The sequence below is a fragment of the Zeus faber genome, assembly GCF_960531495.2.
Source record: "Zeus faber genome assembly, chromosome: 8".
Taxonomy (NCBI): Eukaryota; Metazoa; Chordata; class Actinopteri; order Zeiformes; family Zeidae; genus Zeus; species Zeus faber.
In genome coordinates this window covers 30,112,732-30,132,379 of record NC_137195.1, presented here as the reverse complement: position 1 = coordinate 30,132,379, position 19,648 = coordinate 30,112,732, and the positions used below count along the sequence as shown (strand labels likewise).

The following is a 19,648-nucleotide window of genomic DNA, read 5'->3' as shown; positions in this document are numbered from 1 at the left end:
CCATTGAGGCTGCCCGGTCTGCTGCAGATCTTAGCGGGGTTAAGCTGTAAAGCAGGCCGACACACGGAAACCTCCAGGGTTTTAACGCTGTGACTCTGGACTACACCTTGAGCTGCACACGCCTGGGGCTAATGCTCTCCTCCTGGATACGTTGGCTTAGTCACACATGTTACAGTTTGATTTTATCCCCCCTCTCTCTCTTTAGGCTGCCAACCTTTCCACAAGCATTTTATTCTCAACTAGACTGTGACACTAGTGAATATTCAATGAGAAGCCATGCTTCACATAAATCTGTCACAATGGCAGGATGTGAGAAATAAGAGTTTGGAGCATTCAGGAGCTAAGACAGTATATGACACAATACAAAAATCACTAATGTGTTTCAAAGGTTTGGGGGTATCTTCAGCTACAGTACTACAGCATGTCATCTATAGACATACAATGACATGCTACACAAGACAACATTAATTTGCCCCCATCCATTTGATAGCACTTATCCGTCTGGGTCGCAGGGACAACAGGTCAAGCAGTGAAACCCAGTCATCCCTTTCCCCTATGCCACTTGCTTCAGCTCCTACTGGGGAATCCCTATGATTTCCCAGGCCAGCCAAGACAGAATCCCGAAAGAAATATGCGCTTCATGACCATGTGCTCACAAATAAAGTGCCTACAATGTCTCTCTTTCTCTTGGTCTCTAATGGCCCTGCCAGGGTGGGCAACACCATATGATGATCTCCCTTTTAGACAGCTTGCCTCTGACATGGTGCTCAGCTAGAAAATGTGTTGTATGTTTGTGTTCCTTGGTTGTGTTATTTGGTGACACAATAGCTTAGTGGTGGGCACTGTTGCCTTTCAGCAAGAAGTTCCTGTCTTTGAAGCAAGCGGCGGTCATCAGAGCCGAGTGCTGAAGTCAATGCAGAAGTGTCTCAAACTGTCTGATAGATCCTGGCTTTAGGAATCCCATGCATTGGTGCACTGTATAGACTTAATAAATGATAAATGATGACCCATTGCCACCTAAAGCCAACCTTCGATTTTCCACATTGTACCTGATGGTTGACTAAACCTAAAAGCATTTAATCAAACCTTTAGACAAGAAGGAAAACATCTCATTCTAGATTAACATTAGTGCCTGTGCTGTGCATATTTCTAAAAGGACACTGGAAACACTGGTCGGGCACTGAATTGAATGTCTGATTGTGATGAGATACAGATTTAGCCAGTGTAAGTCATACTTCTTGTTCACTTGCCCTAGTACTATTACCCAACCTTTAAGACAAATTTGTAAAACAAATCATGCCATATTAAGCAAGATAAAGGAAACTGACTAACCATTACTAACACCATAGGGTGGGTGCAGTGGGTACAATATGTACTGCAAAAATACAATATCCTTACAGTGCTGGCCTGTGTCTTTCAAATGCGTTTGCTGTTGCTGTGCCCATAGCAACAAACAGCAAAGGATGATGTCAAGTTTATGCTTAGCTAACAGACTTGCCACATAACAGAGTCATATACTAACAGTAATCAGATAACATCTCACAGATGACAACAAAGGGAAAAGCTGAACAATTGAATGGCATGCGTGGGACATAGCGACCGCTGTTTCTCAATGTTTACACAAAAAAAAGACGGTCCCTAATATGTAATGGAAAAAGAAATTGACTTATCAGCCCTAAATAAGGGTGGCAGAAAAATCTCTAGTCTTTTCTTTTCTCTACCTTTTTGCCACAGTTAATAAAAGCTACAGTTACACAGGAAGAAACTTCTGAAATTCACAGTAGCCACTGCACGTGAGTTGACCTGAGGGCAAGTGCCGTATGACTGGCTGAATAAAGCTTTATGTTTTGGTTTTTTCTTTTAGGTGAGGGAGCTTGGGTCATCAGGGTAGATAAGAACAACTATGAACTGGGAATTCCCATTCACTTGATTCATTCGTACAAATTAAATGGTCCTACATTTATATAACATAAGCTCAGAACTAGCTAAGCTGAGCTATCTAAGTGCAACAGAAACTGCCCTGACCTCAAAACCAGATCAAGTTAAACATGACACCTTTCTTCAAGATTAAAAACAAGATTATTTTTTATTTTAATTTTGAAAAGTATGGGAAAATGATTCATTGCTACTTTTTAAAAAGATTATTATTACTGCAGACTTGGATTTACTTGTTTGGCTTCAGCATCAGGTGACTGTGTTTCCAGGACTGAACCATTCATTCTGAGGTCTCCCAATGCCTTCTTTATTTCCTTTTCTTTTTTAACCTATGCTGTCAGCAGGCTGGGCATACAACCCAATGCCTTCTAAGCTATCGGATTGCGGTATCTTTTTTTTTGTCTGGAGTAAACAACCAAGGGTTCCTCTTAAGAGTTGTCCAAGGATGTCAGAACCAAGACAGTTAACTTTCACTAGCAAGGAGAAGGCTATAAAAAAACTCTCTCAACATTTGAATGTACCTATTTCCACTGTCAGAAAATTGAATATAAATGGTACAGGCCAAGTCAAGCCAAAATCTGAAAAACCAAGAAAGAATCCAGATAAACTGGCTTGAAAGCTGGTGAGAAATGTTCACTGCTACGTTCACTGCAGACAAAAGTGGCCCAAATCAGATTTTTTTTTTCCCATATGTGACTGAGATGTATTTTATTTTCATAACAGTGTGAACAGCATAAATCACATGGAATCTGATCTATTCAATTCTGATTTTGGCCACTTTCATATGTGGTCCTAAATCACATTTCACTGCATATATGTATGGAAGTATGTATATATATGTGACAAATAAAAAAATCTTGAATCTTGAATCTTGAAATCAGATACAGGTGTGATTTTCTGCAATGCCGCCTCGATCTGAACAGTCATATCAGAATTCATGCAAGTTCTACATCACTCTAGAGCGACATTCGTACAATACAGGTAAAAGCAGCCCTTGAGATTCTGAAATTTTGGATTAAATCTGTCTCAGTGAAGCCATTCACATCACGATCCAACCACTCCTGGCTCCGACTCCGCATCCACATACACCTCCGTACAGCTGTAGCAGCCATTGCGCCACAAAAAGCCATAATTAAAAAAAAAATTGGCTTTTACCTCCTCCTCGTCATCATCTGCTCACAAATTTGCTGGCTTCCACTGGACATCAACTTATACATGAAACCATAAACACTGACTTCAGTGGCCCCTGTGTTTACTTGCTGTGTGCTGCATGTGATGTCTTTGTTATTGTTCTTCTGCGCATGCGGGTCAGCAGTTCAGGACCGTGACCAGTTCACACTGGAATCTGATATAGGCCACATTTAAAAAATAATGTGAACAGCCAAACAAAAAAAAAATCGGATCAAGCAATACATCCAAAAGGAGCAATAAGGTTGCAATGTGAACGTAGCAGATATTTATTGACTTGGGGTGCCCAAACTTTTGTATTCCACTGTGAGCTCTTTCACTTCATAACAGGGTTTGAACATTTTTGCCGGCATTAGATGCGACTGGGATTCACCATTATCGTATTTATTGGGAGCAGTCATAGAGTTCATTTTCTGGTACAGGAGGGGGGATTTCCATCAGTGCACCTAAGATGGCTTGTATTTTGTAACAAGATTTTTGTTTTCATGAGTGAACACTGCTTGAGCCTTGGAAAGTTGGAGTACGCTGCAAAAAATCCCCCATCAATTTTATTTTCAATAACATAAGGCTCTTCGCCATGAAAACACAGCTTTCCTAGTCAAACCATTGGCCATTCAAAGATTGTAGCTCGTAAACTGTGTGTTGTCTGTCAAATCAAACAAGCAGCGAAAAAAAGAGAAGAAACGGAAACATCGATTTTCTAAGCAATGTGGTTGAGTTGCCCTTTCTAAAGAACTTCAACTCACAACGCGCTGAGGACTGGCTGGTTATCCTCCACCCTGTTTCCCTGGGTCACCACTAACAGCACGGTCAGCAAGGCAAACCTCACAGCCCCCTCCAAAGGCTTCCTTTCTGCGGTCTTATGGTCAAGCTGTTAGTCACACACTCACTCCCAATAAACAGAGAAGCGGGCGAGACATGGGGGTGTTGATGGGTGGGTTAGGAGTGCTGTAGGTAGTGGGGTCAAAGGACAAGAAGGCGAATGGGAGGAGGGCGCAGGAGGTTATGGCAGTGTTTGGGTTGCGCGGTTAAGTTAGTTGTGAGGACTGTTGCGGCTGAACTGCACTGACAGATGCGAACACAGTAAAATCCTGAGGTCAGAGTCTCCCTGCTGCATTGCTGCCAAGACCGCTGACAGAATCTACTTTTCATCCATCCATCCATCCATCCAAGCCATGTCAGGAGTGAACCTCCTCTTGCTCACATCCAGGCTGTGTACCATGGCCACGTGGCAGGTTTAGGGATGGGGAAAAATGTGTGTGGTCATTTTATGGCCAGACGGGAGCAGTGCTGACGAGAGAAAGAGAGAGAGAGAGAGAGAGAGAGAGAGAAAGAGAGAAAGACAGACAGACAGACAGAGTGAAGGAGTGTGGTAGACAGCGAGAAGACAGCAGAGAAACTGCGGGGGGGGGGGGTCAGAGGGTGCAGAAAAGTAAAGGGCTAGTTGTGCTCGAGGTGATACTGAGGGTACAGACACTCAAGGTGCACTCAAAGGTTTACAGGCAGCTTACATGCCTGTATATGGGCTGCGCTGCGCAGGTGTGTGTCAGAGTGTCTTTTACTTACTATTTGGGTGAAAAAGTTCATCTAAGGTTTAGCAGGGTTCTTGTTTGCTATTCTCAGCAATTGTGTTTAACAAGTCTGTAACAGGCCAATAAACACAGTCTTGGTAGCTGCTAGCCTGTGTGGACAATGTACCCCTACTGTTAACTGACAGGTGTGCCAGGTTTGTGTGTGTGTGTGCGTGTGTGTGTGTGTGTGTGTGTGTGTGTGTGTGTGTGTGTGTGTGTGTGTGTGTGTGTGTGTGTGTGTGTGTGTGTGTGTGTGTGTGTGTGTGTGTGTGTGTGTGTGTGTGTGTGTGTGTGTGTGTGTGTGTGTGTTGGCTAGCAGGCATGTACAATGTCTTGCAATAGGAAACTGACAGGTATGCCAGGTGGAGCAAAAATTCAAGTTTTTTCCATCACATGCTTGGGTGGTGGACTCTCGTATTTGCAGGGTTATTACTCACAAGTCAAAGGTTCAGCGAGCTCTAACTATATTTTTTGCCCGTAATAGGATAGTGGAATGGGGTTGTGTTCTTTTTTCTTTCTTTTTCTGCTTCGGCAAACTTGTGGAAAGGCAGCTGCTCCAAATGCAGTGGTGGGAGGGAAATTTCCCATAGTAATGGGCACAAATAATATGCAAAGGCCTGTGATGTGATGGCTGTGTGGAATATCCGTTACACAACTTTACCCTCGGTGGGGCTCAGGTTAATGTGGAATAAAAAGCAGATAGAAACATGACAGAGCCGACAGCCTCGGCTGGGTAGAAATAACACATCAGTGTTTAAGCCGGTATGGGACCAACTAGTTTTGACCCACGCCTGGATCTATTTCGGAGAGAGTCTGGGGATGACCTATGTCATAGGGCCTTTCCCAAATGGAATACAACATGTAAGAACCTTGTGGAAAGTGTTGTTAATAGAACAGTAAGGGGTTCATTTTTATTCAGTTGTCACAATATGCATGAAGCATAGGGTAGTAAAAGTTCAGTTTGGGTTGTTATGTTAGCGAAAGACTGTGTTAAGCTCGGGTATAGAGTGTTGTGTCCGTGTGTTGGGGGGGGTAGGAGAAGTGATTCCTCATTCTTCTTCTTTGGTGACATCATGTCCTGTCAAAGTGAAACTAAATCCTTTATTATAACAAATGGTATTAACTGTCAACACACAGCGAGAGAGGATTTCACTTACACACTGGCTCCAACCGTGATAGATTCATTAGGGAATGCACAGGAAAGACTTGGGGGGGGGGGGTGTGTGTGTGTGTTTGTGTGTGTGTGTGTGTGTGTGTGTATTCAGGGGCAGAGAGTATCACTTGCAGCACACTCTATAAATACACTTCAAAAACAGAGGAAACACTTTTTCAATTTTGACCAGGAAATCTCAGTAAGCGAGCAAGCGAAAGAGGCCAATCCGCTCCTTATGAGGCAGCACGTGGCGGCTTACGCTACAAAAACACTCTCAAATGACACTTTTTCACATGTGCAAAGGTTCTCTCTCTCTCACACACACACACACACACACACACACACACACACACACACACACTACAATCATTGGTCATGGACAGAATAAAGGCCTATTTTGTTTCAGTATAACAAAAAATAAATAAAAAATAAAGGAAATTCGGGCCCCTATCCAAGACACCTGAATTAACAACCCCCCCCCCCCCCCCATTTACTTCTTCCTCTCTTTCAAACAAGTGCTGGGAGCGGGGGGGGTCGCTGCCTTTACTTTTTAATATCCTTGCTGGGAGCTGGTGCTGGTCTTTGTACTTCCTCTGAAGCATGGCACCTGCAACAGCAAACAAGCTACTCACACAACACCTCAGGATATATGGGGGAGAGAGAGAGAAAGTGAGAGAGAAAGTGAGGGGGGCCGAACTTTTTATTAGGAGAGAAATTAAGTATGAGAGCAAAGCAGACAGCTGGCTGCTGATGTACTTGTCTGTTGCTCTCTGTTAATGCCTCCGCACACGTGTGTGTGTGTGTGTGTGTGTGTGCGCGTGCGTGCGTGCGTGCGTGGAGAGGAGCTCTAAATTGCTGGTGGGCTCGTTCTGGGACCAGTAAGGGAAGATTGGATAGGATAGGAGAGTATAGAGGCAGGAACGGGGAGTCGGGAAATGCATAGAGCTCTGAGTAACATAACAGGCTCTTGGCATTCAACTCATCGCTGAGTAGCTGCCATAGCAGCATAAAGAGATTAATGTGCACATAGCTGCATTAACTTATTCAGATGTTGTTTGCTAATATATTTATTACAGTAGTCTTATTCATAACCATTTCTGATTTTTTTAATACTTGGCAGATTAACTTCTCAAAAATACATCACGTGTCCTGACAATGTGATCTGTGCCAGATGACACCAGGTAATACTTTAAATGGAAAATGCTTTAAATCAAACTATATGAGACATCTCCACATGAACTTAACTTCAACAGAGATCGAACCCTGACTTTCAAGTTTTTACTTCAGTACATGTAATAAACCTCACCAGCAATCTCGACGACCTCCGAAATCTTCTTCCACGTCTGATTACCACAACAATGAGCTTTTCCTCCATTTTGGGAACAAAAGTTATGTAGGAACTAAAGTTAAGGGTTTGTTCCATTTGTTCACCGTGAGTGGATGAGCCAGCAGAAATGCATTTTTGCTATCCCACATAAAGACGACCTCTGCTCAACTTCCTCCGGTCACCGAGTCTCTGAAATCGCGTCGCCAATCGACGTGTCGCTCAGAGTCGCCAACTCCCATTGGAAATGAGTGATTTTTGGTCGCGCGAGCGTACAGTCAGAGTCACTTTGTGATTTCTTCCCTCGGGCCTGCTAGTAAACCAGCGTCTCCTCTTACACTTTGATCGCAATTCGATCACTCGGGCACTAATCCGGTCTAGATTCAGCAGATGCTGTTTAGAGTAAATAAATACCAGAACTAGACAAAAAACAGGCCTGAAACAACAATTTGGAAGAAATTCTGACGAAGCTGTAGAAGAAAAACGGTTTTCCCTTCCTCATGTTCTGCTGGCCTCACATCACAGAGGCTTAAACATGGAGGCTGATTTTCTTTTCTCATGCTAAGCACTGCTCAGTTTGATTCCTAATTGCTCTCCCACTGCAACGCGTGGCACTCGAAAAAAAAAAAAGGGCCATATGTGTGGACCCCCGGTTTTAGTTGCTCAGCCTTAATATCCCATCACATAAACCCCACCAACACACACATTGACATACACACGCTGAGTTGAAGTACTGTACGTAACCCCCCTCCCGCTCATGTTAGGAAGAAGGCAGTTCATCTGCTTCTAGCAGAGCGGCTCCTAATGGAGAGGAAGCTGAAGGCCAAACACACTAGTTTAAAAGGCTGGAGGCCATGTGGAAATGGCCTATATAACTACAAGGGGCTCTTAGGGGTCCACCCCATGTGCCAGTAAAACAACAGACTGGCAAGAGGGGAGAAGGACAGCCTGCGAGTTCTACAGAGTGTCGGGAAATACCGCTTTCCGTTCGGGAATATCATTGATATTGATAATGAAAGGCACGCATTAACACATTACGTAATAAAGCCGCATTTCGTAATAACTTGCCAAAATATAATACATTTGACCTTTACCGTGTAATAACACCTGCATTTTGTAACAACTTGCCGCATTTTTTCGTAAACATCTTGAAGGTGATACATAACAATTTTTGCCACGTTTTGTAAAAACCTATTACACATTGTAGCGGCTATGAGGTATTGGGTCACAACCTGTCTATGATATATATATAATAATGGAACGCACCGTGTAATACCATGCCACAACTGCAGTCACACTTTACGAGGTGATGACATTTCACTAGAAGGCTCACAAACACATAGAAACAAAAACACACGAAAACACAGGACACTTGTTATAAATCAAGACAATGTCATTGTCTTATTACATAATGCATGTCTCAACGGGCTTACACTGCAACAGAGGAAAAAGTTTTTTTTTTTAATTGATAATAAATATAGAAGCCATTGGATAATACACATTTGAAAATACAGTAAGAAAAAATATAGATAAATAGCGTCAAAGTTGTCTTTGTCAACTGCAACTCCAATTGAATTAATTTCAAGGTTAACAACTGAATTGAAAAAACCTGATGTGCCTCACTATTATAAATAGATTATACATTGGTAATATGGTACCAAGGGTGAAATGCGTGCTAGAAAGTCAGAATACACATTAATGAGCTTGAAAAGTTTCAAGGCTGTGCATCATTTTGCAATAAAACTTTCTATATAGTCTCTATTTCTTTAATTCGTTGAGAAATACCTGCATGGCTGGAAGTAATTCCAAAACAATAAACGTATGACTTCACAGAAGTGGCATTTATACAAGGATATAAAACCAAAAAACATATAACATTTGTTTATTTTAGGTTTTCACCTATTTGGATGCCGGTGAAGTTATTTTGAAGAATATGGATTCTTGGATATGGATATTCTCCTTTGCATTTTCAGCTTGGAAATGGTCTCTCTATCAAACCAAATATCACTCAAACACCCACCCGCATGCAAACACACACACGCACGCACGCACACACACACACACACACACACACACACACACACACACACAACTAACATTACATTTACATTTAGTCATTTATCAGACGCTTTTATCCAAAGCGACTTACAATTGTTCAAACACCGACGGACGCAGCCATCAGGAGCAATTAGGGGTTAAGTGTCTTGCTCAAGGACACTACAGCATGCTAGCAGGAGGAGCCTGGGATTGAACCTGCAACCTTTAGATCACTAGACCACCAGCTCTACCGCCTGAGCTACCATCCCCATCCCCTAAATCACACAAAGAGTGAGTACGCCGTGAGACACAGGAAATCGCACAGAGATAGGGGAGGAAATTAGAAACACCCTCCCGGGATCCCTGGCGAAAACATTTGCAATTCCGTAGCAGAAAAATCTCAGCGGAGGGATCGCCGGAAAGTGGAAAACACATCCCTTTGTTTTGAAACACTCGATACCTCTCAGAATGTAATCTTCCCGTCCACATGCCGAGCTGGACACTCTTTCCTGCGCGGCCGTGGGGATGAACAGAAGGCCCATAGATCCCGCACCCCCCCCCCCCAACACAACCCCCCCCCCCCCACACGCCTTCACAAAAACTCGTCTCCCTCCCCCGACACCACACCCACTGTTAACCTTAAATACTGGCCCTTTCCCTGTTGCAAAGCTCCCTGCTTTCTGGGCTTTCTACAAAAAAAACACTGGAAAACAGTAGGCGTACTGCGGTGAACGGCGCCTTTCCCTAAAGCGAGGGAGACACATGTTTCATCTGACCGTGGAAATATGTTTGTGATACATGGAAGTACACGCGCTATGTGACTGAAAACGAGTCTCAGCAGGGACGACCGAGGGCCGCAGCGCTCCCCCCCACCACCCCAACATCCTCCCACACTCTACCACGAGCAATAAGTCAGTGGCCTGGCAGAGCAGCACACCCAGGCAGCCAGCCATCCCTGTGGCCCTGCATTCCTCCCTCCTAACACTGCTCACAGAAGTTGACAAGCGCTGGAGGTCTCCCCGGCCAAGGTGGAAATCTGCAAAAATAAACGCTTTAGGTGACATGAAGGCCTTGTTTGTTTCCACTGGCCCCGGCTGTTTGCGTTAGCGCGGTGGGTTAATTGTGGCTTTGATCGCTGCGTTTATTGATCCAGCAGCGGCCTTAAAGAGTGTGACTGGACTGGCCTGCCCCTGGCCTACCCCCCCTACACACACAGCACACACAAACACTACTGACCCACCCAGCCAGAGAGAGCCCTCTCACCATCACACCACTCTCCCACCCAGGCACGGTGAGCGCCTGTACCAATGAGTGTCAGGGGGGCCGGTTGGACCACGCCAGTGTATGAGAAGGGGGGTTTGTGACTCGGATCCCAGCTGGTGTATGTGCCGGGGATGGATGAGACTGAATAAAGTTGTTATGGGGTAGAGGTTAGCGATCAGGATGGCGTTTAGGATAGGTAAAAACCTGTAGCAGCACTGTATGGAAAGGTTTGTGGTTTAGGCGTGTGCATGAGCAGAAGATGACTTGACTATGGTCGGGATGTAATTCAGACAAGATTAGTCCACAGTGGAGCAGTTTGGAGTGAGCAGGGGCGGACACGTTACTTCTACAATATAGGATTGTAGATTAAGCTGGATCTTGCTGGATAGTGATGGACTGCAGATGACAACACAGCGTTTTTGGCTAGCTCGGGCACATACTTAGTAATACTGATTTATGTGGAGTGTCCCACTGATAGAAACTGATAATACTGGGCCAAAACTGGGCTCCTCTGAACCTGAACTGATATGACCTGCGCTTGGCATGGCTCACTTCTATGTCCCAGGACTCAGGGTGGATACATGCTCCAAAATTTTTACCAGATTTAGCTGCAAATAAGCCTTCCAAAACACATTTAGAAGAAGATTAGGGTGGGGTGTTGGTGTACAGTGGTTCATTTTACTCACAACTTGCCATATCTTGAATATGTGGTGGCTGTGAGCACTTTATTATGTGAAAGGTCTTATACGTTGAAAAGTCTGATAGTGTTTAATCATGTCCAGGCTGAGAGCTGAGAATAAGATCTATGCTTTCAGGCCCCACCTGACCAAATGGGTTCAAGAGGTTACAGACACTAGAGGATCCCTGGAAGAACTTTACTTTTCAGACCAAAACCAACCCAACAACTGATAAAGGTTCAGTAGCTAATGAATAATTTACTGTTACCTCTCACTTCTTGAATTATATCAAATGACAGAGGGCCAGTGTTGAATCAGGAGAGGACAGAGACAGGAGGTAGGGTGTGACATCTGCCGTCATCGATCAACTCTCTCTGCGTTTTTTTGTTCAACGAAAGTCATTCGGTGCTCGGAGCCTTCTATGACACAACCAGGAACCAAAAACTGCAATAAAAACTAAATAATAACAAGGATCGTTTTCGTGCGCTCTTACTATAGACATAAACACTGCGCCATGTCATTTCCCATTTGTACCACAGAGGATGAAACACACACACACACACACACGCACACACCACACACACACACACACACACACACACACACACACACCACACACACACGAACCACAGTTGGCTGCGACCTGACCCAAAACACAGTCTGGCTTGATCCTGGCCAAGTTGGTGAGCTGTCAAACCGCTCCAGAAAACTCCAATGTTTGACAGGTAGGACATTTTTTAATCATTATTTTCGCATTCAGATTGATAGGAAATTGAATGTGTGTGTGAGTGTGTTTCAACAGCCTCCCGCCGATGAGTACGCACTTGGCTTTAGAATTTCATGAAATACTGTACATATGACAGTGAAATTGAACCTGAACACTGTGACACACACACACACACACACACACACACACACACACACACACACACACACACACACACACACACACACCCACACACACACACACACACACACAACATTAAAACCACTGACAGGTGAAGGGAATGATAAAAATGACATGTGGAGCTCCCCAAGGCTCTATTCTGAGGCCTCTTCTGTTTAACATCTACATGCTCCTACTGGCTCATACTATGGAAAAAAACTAAATGTTACCATAATTACGCAAACGTCACACAAATTTGCATTACCATATCACCAGGGGACTATGGTCCAATACAATCACTGGGCAAGTGCTTTGAACAAATCAATGATGGGATGTGACAGAATTGTCTCCAATTAAACAAAGACGAAACAGGAGTAATTGTTTTTGGAGCCAAGGCAGAACGACTAAAAGTGAGCGCTCAGCTTCAATCTAATGTTAAAAAGCACAAACCAAGCCAGAAATCTTGATGTTGACATTGACTTGTACCTAAATTTCAACAGCCCCATTAAAACAATTACAAAGTCAGCCTACTATCACCTTAAGAACATATTGAGGATTAAACTTATGTCTCAGCAGAATTTGTAAAAACATGTCCATGCATTTATCTTTAGTAGATTTGACTACTGTAATGGTGTCTTTACAGGTCTGCCTAAAAAAATCGATCTGACAGCAGCAGTTGATTCAGAACGCTGCTGATCGAGTCCTCACTAATACCAAGAAAGTGGATCATATGACTCCAGTTCTCAGATCTTTACACTGGCTTCCTCTCTGTCAAAGAACTGATTTTAAAATACTATAGTTGGTTTATAAAGCACTGAATGGTTAAGGGCCAAAATACATTTCTGATCTTCTGCTACGTTATGTCATCTGGGACAGGTCTGCTTTCTGTCCCCAGAGTCAAAACTAAACATGTAGAAGCAGAGTTCAGCACCACATATCTGGAAGAGTCTCCCAGAAAATTGCAGGTCTCACTTCTCACTCTGTTTGCCACTGCCTTTTACTGAACCAAATTTCCGGCTTTTGATTCATTTCTTGCACTGCACTGTAACTTTTATGACTTCAATTTATGCATTGTATGTATTCTATTTTTTTTTTAATTTATGCAATAAATGTCCTTTTATAATGTGTTTCTTTTGCACTTTCAATGATTTTGATGATTTATGTAAAGCACTTTAAAATGCCTTGTTGTTAAAATGTGCCTTATAAATAAACTTGCCTTGCCTCATACAGTTCAAATAAAACTCTGATGCCTTCAATGCATTTCAAATCCGTTCCCTGACTGTGGCATGGAGGGAACATGAAAGTCAGGTGTGTGTTGTCCAAACTTCCCGTACTATGTACTGACACAGGGATTTAAGGCGAGAAACAAAAAAAAGGTGTAATTACGAATCAGTTGACGAATCCAAGATCTGACAGAGACAGGGAGGGTGGTTTGGACGGGGGGTGACCAAGGAAAGGAGAGTGATGGAGGAGTTGAAGGGAGGAGCGAGGGATGAAGTAATGGCCCTCTACGAGGCAGGCGCTCCAACCCAAAAGGGTCAGATCCTGTTCATGGAAACCAGCTGGCCTGCTCCCTCCTATCCACACCAAGCGTGTGTGCGCGCACACACACACACACACACACACACACACACACACACACACACACACACACACACACACACACACACACACACACACACACACACACACACACACCCTCTCTCTCTCTCTATCTTTCACTCTCCTTTCCCTGTGTGCCCCCTCTGCCCATTTTGCTTCACCTTTTTTCTTCTCTATTTACTCTCTTGCCTTTTTTCTTTCTCTTTTAAATATCCTATTCATTAATGCATGGCAGCTGCGGGGAAGCAGTGTGACTTCATTTTTCCATGGCAACGGCCCCTCTGTTTCCAGTGGATCCCCTTTCAGTTTTGGTAGCAACGCGCTCCTCTGCCAGCGCTGAACACATTCATGTGTTAAATAAGAAGGAATGATTTGCAAACATTCCTGAAATAGAATCACCCGATCCTCCCGACTCACGATTACGATCAGGGCCGGCGAGGGGAAGAGTGTGGGTGTCCGCTGGGGTTGGTGGGGAGGGTGGTAGTGGAGATGGAGGAGATGGGAAAGAGAGCGTTTCAAAGGGACTATAAAATTATGAGTGGGTGGAATGGTGACAGTAAGGGGCGGGTGAATGTATATTTCTGCACGCCCTTCGAAAAAAAAGGGGGAAACTGGGGGAGACGGGGAGCATGACAGTTGGGGTGAGTTCCGAGCATGGCAGAGGCTAGAGCTGTGGCTATGGATGGGCTCAGGGTCAGAACTCGCTGACAAAATTCCAAAGTTGACCTGACAGATCACACCAGACAGGGTGATGACTACTGCCAGCGGTAACCTGAAGTGACAACTAAAGCAGCTCCACCTCTGTAGACTGCAGTCCCGACAGGGCCACAGCACCAGAGAAAATAAAAAAATTATAATAACATAACTACTAACCTCTGTCTCTCTGACTACAGCACTGATCATCTGTGCTATACGTGGAGTGCATCAACTCGGTTTGGACGGTATGTCACTATTACCTCACCACTTGCCCGTCTCTCATGCAGTGGTGTGGGAAAGACATTGGATCCTCTCCCTCTGCGCATTCCTCTCTACTTGCTCCATCTTTCCAAATTCTTTGCCTCCCCTGTCTGTCTTTCATGAGAAGCCTCTGAACTGATGAACTACTGTTTAATGCTGAGAGCGGGACCCCTCTTTACCCCCACCACCACCCCCCAAGGCGGCGATTCGCATACTCGTGTGCTGAAACAGATCCGTTCGTCTGGTTTTGACATTAGTTGTCCATCTGTCTTTATCGTTGACAGCTTCTGAAAGCAAATAAAGGATTCTCCCTGATGGCTCTGGACAGTTTTGCGATGAATGTTACCGCCCATTTTCATTAGTGGGTGAAAATTGTCTATCTTTCCTTAATGGGAGAAGAGGGACTTCAGGGGGGAAGAGAATGAGGATATATAAGAGCTCAGAGTGTGAAGTCATGGTGGAAATATGGGTGAATATCCAAATCTTTGGAAAGTTTAGGCTGAGAGACCCACGTACAGATAGGTTGTGACACTCACGGATTTAGATAATAATCTATGCCCTAACCACACATGACAGAGTATCAGTGGGAATCAATGCTAGCGACGTTCGGCATCAAAACAGACAGTTATGGTGAAAAAAGGATGTTAGAAAAACAGCTCTGGTTCTGTTCTGTTTCCCAGCTGCTGTTGTAGATTCCCTCTCTCAACAGGAGATGTGTGGAAGACATTATGCAAGATGAATCCAAGTACACAATCAAAGTCTAATAAAATGCACACTGGAGAGGAGGATACTGTGGTATGTTGCGGAACCGATGAAGCAGGGTTCTGAGGCTATGCTTGTTTCACCAGGGTTTAGTTGTGGCACGTTGATGATCCGCATGCAAAAAAAACAAAAAACACTGGATGCTCTCAGCATATCTTAACTGCCGTGAGATGACTTAGTCAAATCGCAGCGACAGAGTGCCTGACCCCTGGCCCTTGTAAAAAAAAAAGCCACCTAAAGTGGATTCAGGAGTCATAGTATAACAAACACTAATGTACTAATGTCTCGCTTAGCCAACTCTTGCTGAGCTCTCCTCCGCAAACACTGGAAAGAACCCTTGCGTGCCAAATTGGGCACATGTGCAGCAGAAGTGTGAGCTGTTAGGTATTCTGTTTACACCGCAATAAAATAAATGGAGTGTTTTTTAAAGTTTGGGGATCTCCAGACCCCCTCCAGGGTACCAGCTGTTGGGGTTCGGCTGGGTTTGGACTGCATCCACTCCAATGTCAGCGGGGACGGCGTGTTTCCTCATTTCGAAGCTACATAGCATGGTGTGGTCCCAGTTGCACAGCTAAAGAAGAAAGAGGAGGCAATGACAGGGCTCGGCAAAACTATTAGGAGGCTTGAGTTAAGTTCTGTGGAAGTACTATAAACAATTCAATGATCTGACCTGACCAAAGACTGGGGTGCCAGCATATTATTTCAATTCATATGCGTCATGCTTTCTTTGAAGCGTGAAAGGGAACACTTTGTGTGGTCCCAGTTACAACTAACTGGCTCACTGGCTTTCTTCATTGTTGTCTTGACCTTTTTAAATGAAGAGGACGTCATTGAAGAAGGGAAAAATGTGTAGCTATCATCCACAGGTTCATCAAAGACCAATAACGCTGGCTAGACTGAATGCAGAGAGCCGCAGGTGTTAACCATACGCACCCCAACATATAAAGTATGGGTGATTGTACCAGCATGCGCACATGCTTGTTGTGTATCCGATACCTAGATACCTCATCAAGAAAAGGCTCTAGAAGTAGACTTCTCAAGAACTCTCTGATGCGCTTCAGATGGGTCGCGTTGTGATGTGGGCTGTGCAGGCTGGTCTCGTGAAGTCACAGAAAATGGCTACACAATGGGAGCAGTCAGCTACCGAGTAAGTCAGTCTAACTGACAGGGACAGCAAGCCAGCCAGCCACAAAGCCAGCCAGCCACAAAGGGACATTAGACACTACGTATTTTTTGCGTATGCAAAACCAGCTTAGGGGCTAGACATCTACCATGGGGCCTCTGGAAGCAATATGTCTGTAGACAGATAGAGCTGAGCTTGGCGCGGGAGAGGAAAGTCCTCCAAGAGTTGGAGGTGGAGTAGAAGATCTGGAGTAGAAGGTCTGTAGGAGAGCAGAAGAAAGGAGACTAGGCTCCAAGCCTGGGCAGCAGAGCATAAGGGTTGATACGTTTCAAACTAAGCTGCCATATGCTGAAGTGTGTGAAACCCCCTTCACTACAGAGGTATGTGAAGGAGGAAGAGGGCTCCAGGAATAACGGTGGTTGGACCCCACGGGTAAATGCGGTGAGTCCTGGTGTACACTGGGAAACCAAGAGGGTTTGGAATCAATGCTGAATAAATATATGGCTGTGAAGAGGGGACAGACAGCGAAGAGGGAAGTGGTAGGTAATACCAAGAGTCTACTTCACCCCCCACTAATGTGGTACATTGCTAGAGCAATGCTGGAGTTTATTACAATCGTAATTGTCAAGCCGGTGAACATTTTGCTCTGAAGGTTTGCACATACTGCTCCATACAAACTTTGTTTGTTTCTTAGTCTTAACATTGTTTTTTTTCTGTCCTCAAAAACCACAGTTTAATTTTGAGTATACCGTTGGCTTAACAGAGGGAAGTGTGTGTGGCGGCTGGTTATTCTGTGTACCACGGCTTGACACTTACTTTTTCCCAAAGAGCACATGTGCTCCTATGTTGCTAGGCTATTTAGACTGTTAATGTTTTGGCATAAAGCTGATTAGATCCGTCCCAGTAACTGAATTTAATTCCAAAAAGTAACCAGTATCATGTTCGATTTTTCATGTTTATAACAAACCAAATTTCTTGAAAATCTATTCATTCAGAATTAGGCAAGTTGCAGTCGATTTTGTAGAGAAGTCTGCATCTCTCAATACACATTGTATTGGTATACCAGTGGATACTGACCGCCCCAATCTAGTGGACACGCAGATGCATAGCTGTGTATACACTGGTAGTGGCTAAAGTGCAACAAGCATGTTTCATCATGGCATTTCATCAGCCAATACATATCAGATCAGTACATCCCTAGGCTGAATTTTGTAATACTTTTTATTCACACACGTGCTCCTGAATATATTTTACAGTTCGCACACATCTATTTTTGGTCGCAAATGCGAATGAAGCGCTCGTACTGTCACGCCCTGTGCACACAATACACTAGTACATGCTCTATGTGGTTTACCTGCACCGTCAGTTGTTTGACGGCATCCCAAGCATGAGCGATGAGCTCCTTCATTCTCTTCTCGGAGGTGGACCAAGGCTCGGCTGCTGTGGTGGCAGGCATCACCTTCATGGGGATGGAAAGGGGCCGAGATTCTGAGAAACACACAGAAAGAGAGAGCTGTTAAAACTCAAAATACTCCTAAACCTCTTCCACTACGGTTCAGAAGCCACACTGTAGTTTTGAGCCTCGTTCCTGGCAGGCATTAGTGAATGCTAACATTCTTAAATGAGCTAAGATCCCAAAAGTGACCTCAACTTTGAGTTTGGTTCTCAGGATGAAAAGACTTGAAACAAGAGGGAAAAAAAGTGTTGAACTTTATGACACTGGTCTTAATCATTCTGTAAAAGAATACTCTGTAAAATCAATACCTTGCATGTCAGGAAATGTTGAGTCCTGTTCCCAACACATTTTTGTTCTTTCATTTTTTTCTTCATGTCTTGTACAGTATCATGTTATGTTTAACTGAGACTTCATTGCGGAGATGTAATGCTAACACAAAGAGTTCTCGTCTCTTGGAGGGGACGAGGGATATCGGCAGCAGCATATGAAATGAACACACACATGTACATACACACAGAGTATCCACACACAAAGGCCTAAACATGAGTTGTCCCAGTGAACACTGTTGTGGTCCAGACCATAAATGTTGGACGGCTAGACACTCATGGCAACAGCCAAAAACACAAAGCAAAAAAGGCGCACCCCAGTAATTTGGCCATACACAGGCCAACTGAATTCTGAAACACAACCTAATGTGTGAAAACTCATTATGTTGATAGAAGGAGGAAAATGTTCAAGAAGGGTTGGGGAAAGTGCTTGAGAAAAACATCTTACTTTGGTTTAGGTCTTTATCATGTACACCTTAAGAGAGCTGCATAGGTCACTTCAGAGAAATACTCAAATGGACAGTGACAGAAACAAATGATTAAGGGCAAATTAAGTGTTAGATGTTTAGTTAAAGTTTAATCACAGTTTTTGAGAGTTGCAAAGAAATATCTTAAGGGAGGTGGGGAAAAATAGTAGTTACATACAGTTGGTGCTTCCACAACTTAGCGACAAAACTATTTATGCTTAAGTAACCCACATTTTCCCTAGTCCTAATGTTAGGTGGTTATATAGTTATTATAGTACAGGTAATGAATTACACAAAGCTAGCTTGATGTTATGGGTTAAACTCGGTCGCTAATGGGTAACCAGGCGTATCATCTCCTCACAAACTGATATTTGCAAAATTGTTGCTGTAAAACACTTAAATCAAACCTCTAACTATGACAAATAATTTAATGCTTATGTTCACCCTTTAATTAAGGTCATTCATCCAAGTTTTACACTAAATATTTAAGTTTTATGCAAGCAGGCCCAGGAGAACAGTGGAAGGAAAGGAGCACAAGAGGTTAAGAGACTGAGGAGGACAATGCAGGCAATATGCAGACAAAGACATAGAAGTTCTTCCAACTGAGCCTGAGGCCTGCAAATGGTAAAGCCATTTGGGCTGTGCTGTGTTCTATGTGTGCATTGCGGGGGTGGAGTGACGGTGGGCAATGGGTGGGGTGCAGTCTTTCTTAAAACACATTAACACATATTCTGTGATGTAAAAGGTCTGCATCTCTCAGCAGCTCTCGCCCCCAAGTGTCAAGAAGTAGCACTGATGTCACAGCCTCCATGTGCACAAAATGGTACACTCCCAAATATATGTATTGCTTAAACAGCTAAAGGCATCGGCAAGGCAATGGGAGTGTGTTGCCAGAGCGATGGATTAACAGTGTACGACTGA

At 43.9% G+C, this 19,648-nt stretch overlaps 1 protein-coding gene across 1 annotated transcript in view; it reads right to left on the bottom strand.

Annotated features, from left to right (window-relative positions):
* Positions 1-19,648, bottom strand: part of vps13b (vacuolar protein sorting 13 homolog B) — a 410,620-nt gene that overhangs the window by 200,481 nt on the left and 190,491 nt on the right. The window contains exon 22 of the mRNA XM_080006210.1: positions 17,833-17,966. Coding sequence (XP_079862336.1) covers positions 17,833-17,966 — 134 coding nt within the window. The remainder of the gene's footprint in view (positions 1-17,832; positions 17,967-19,648) is intronic.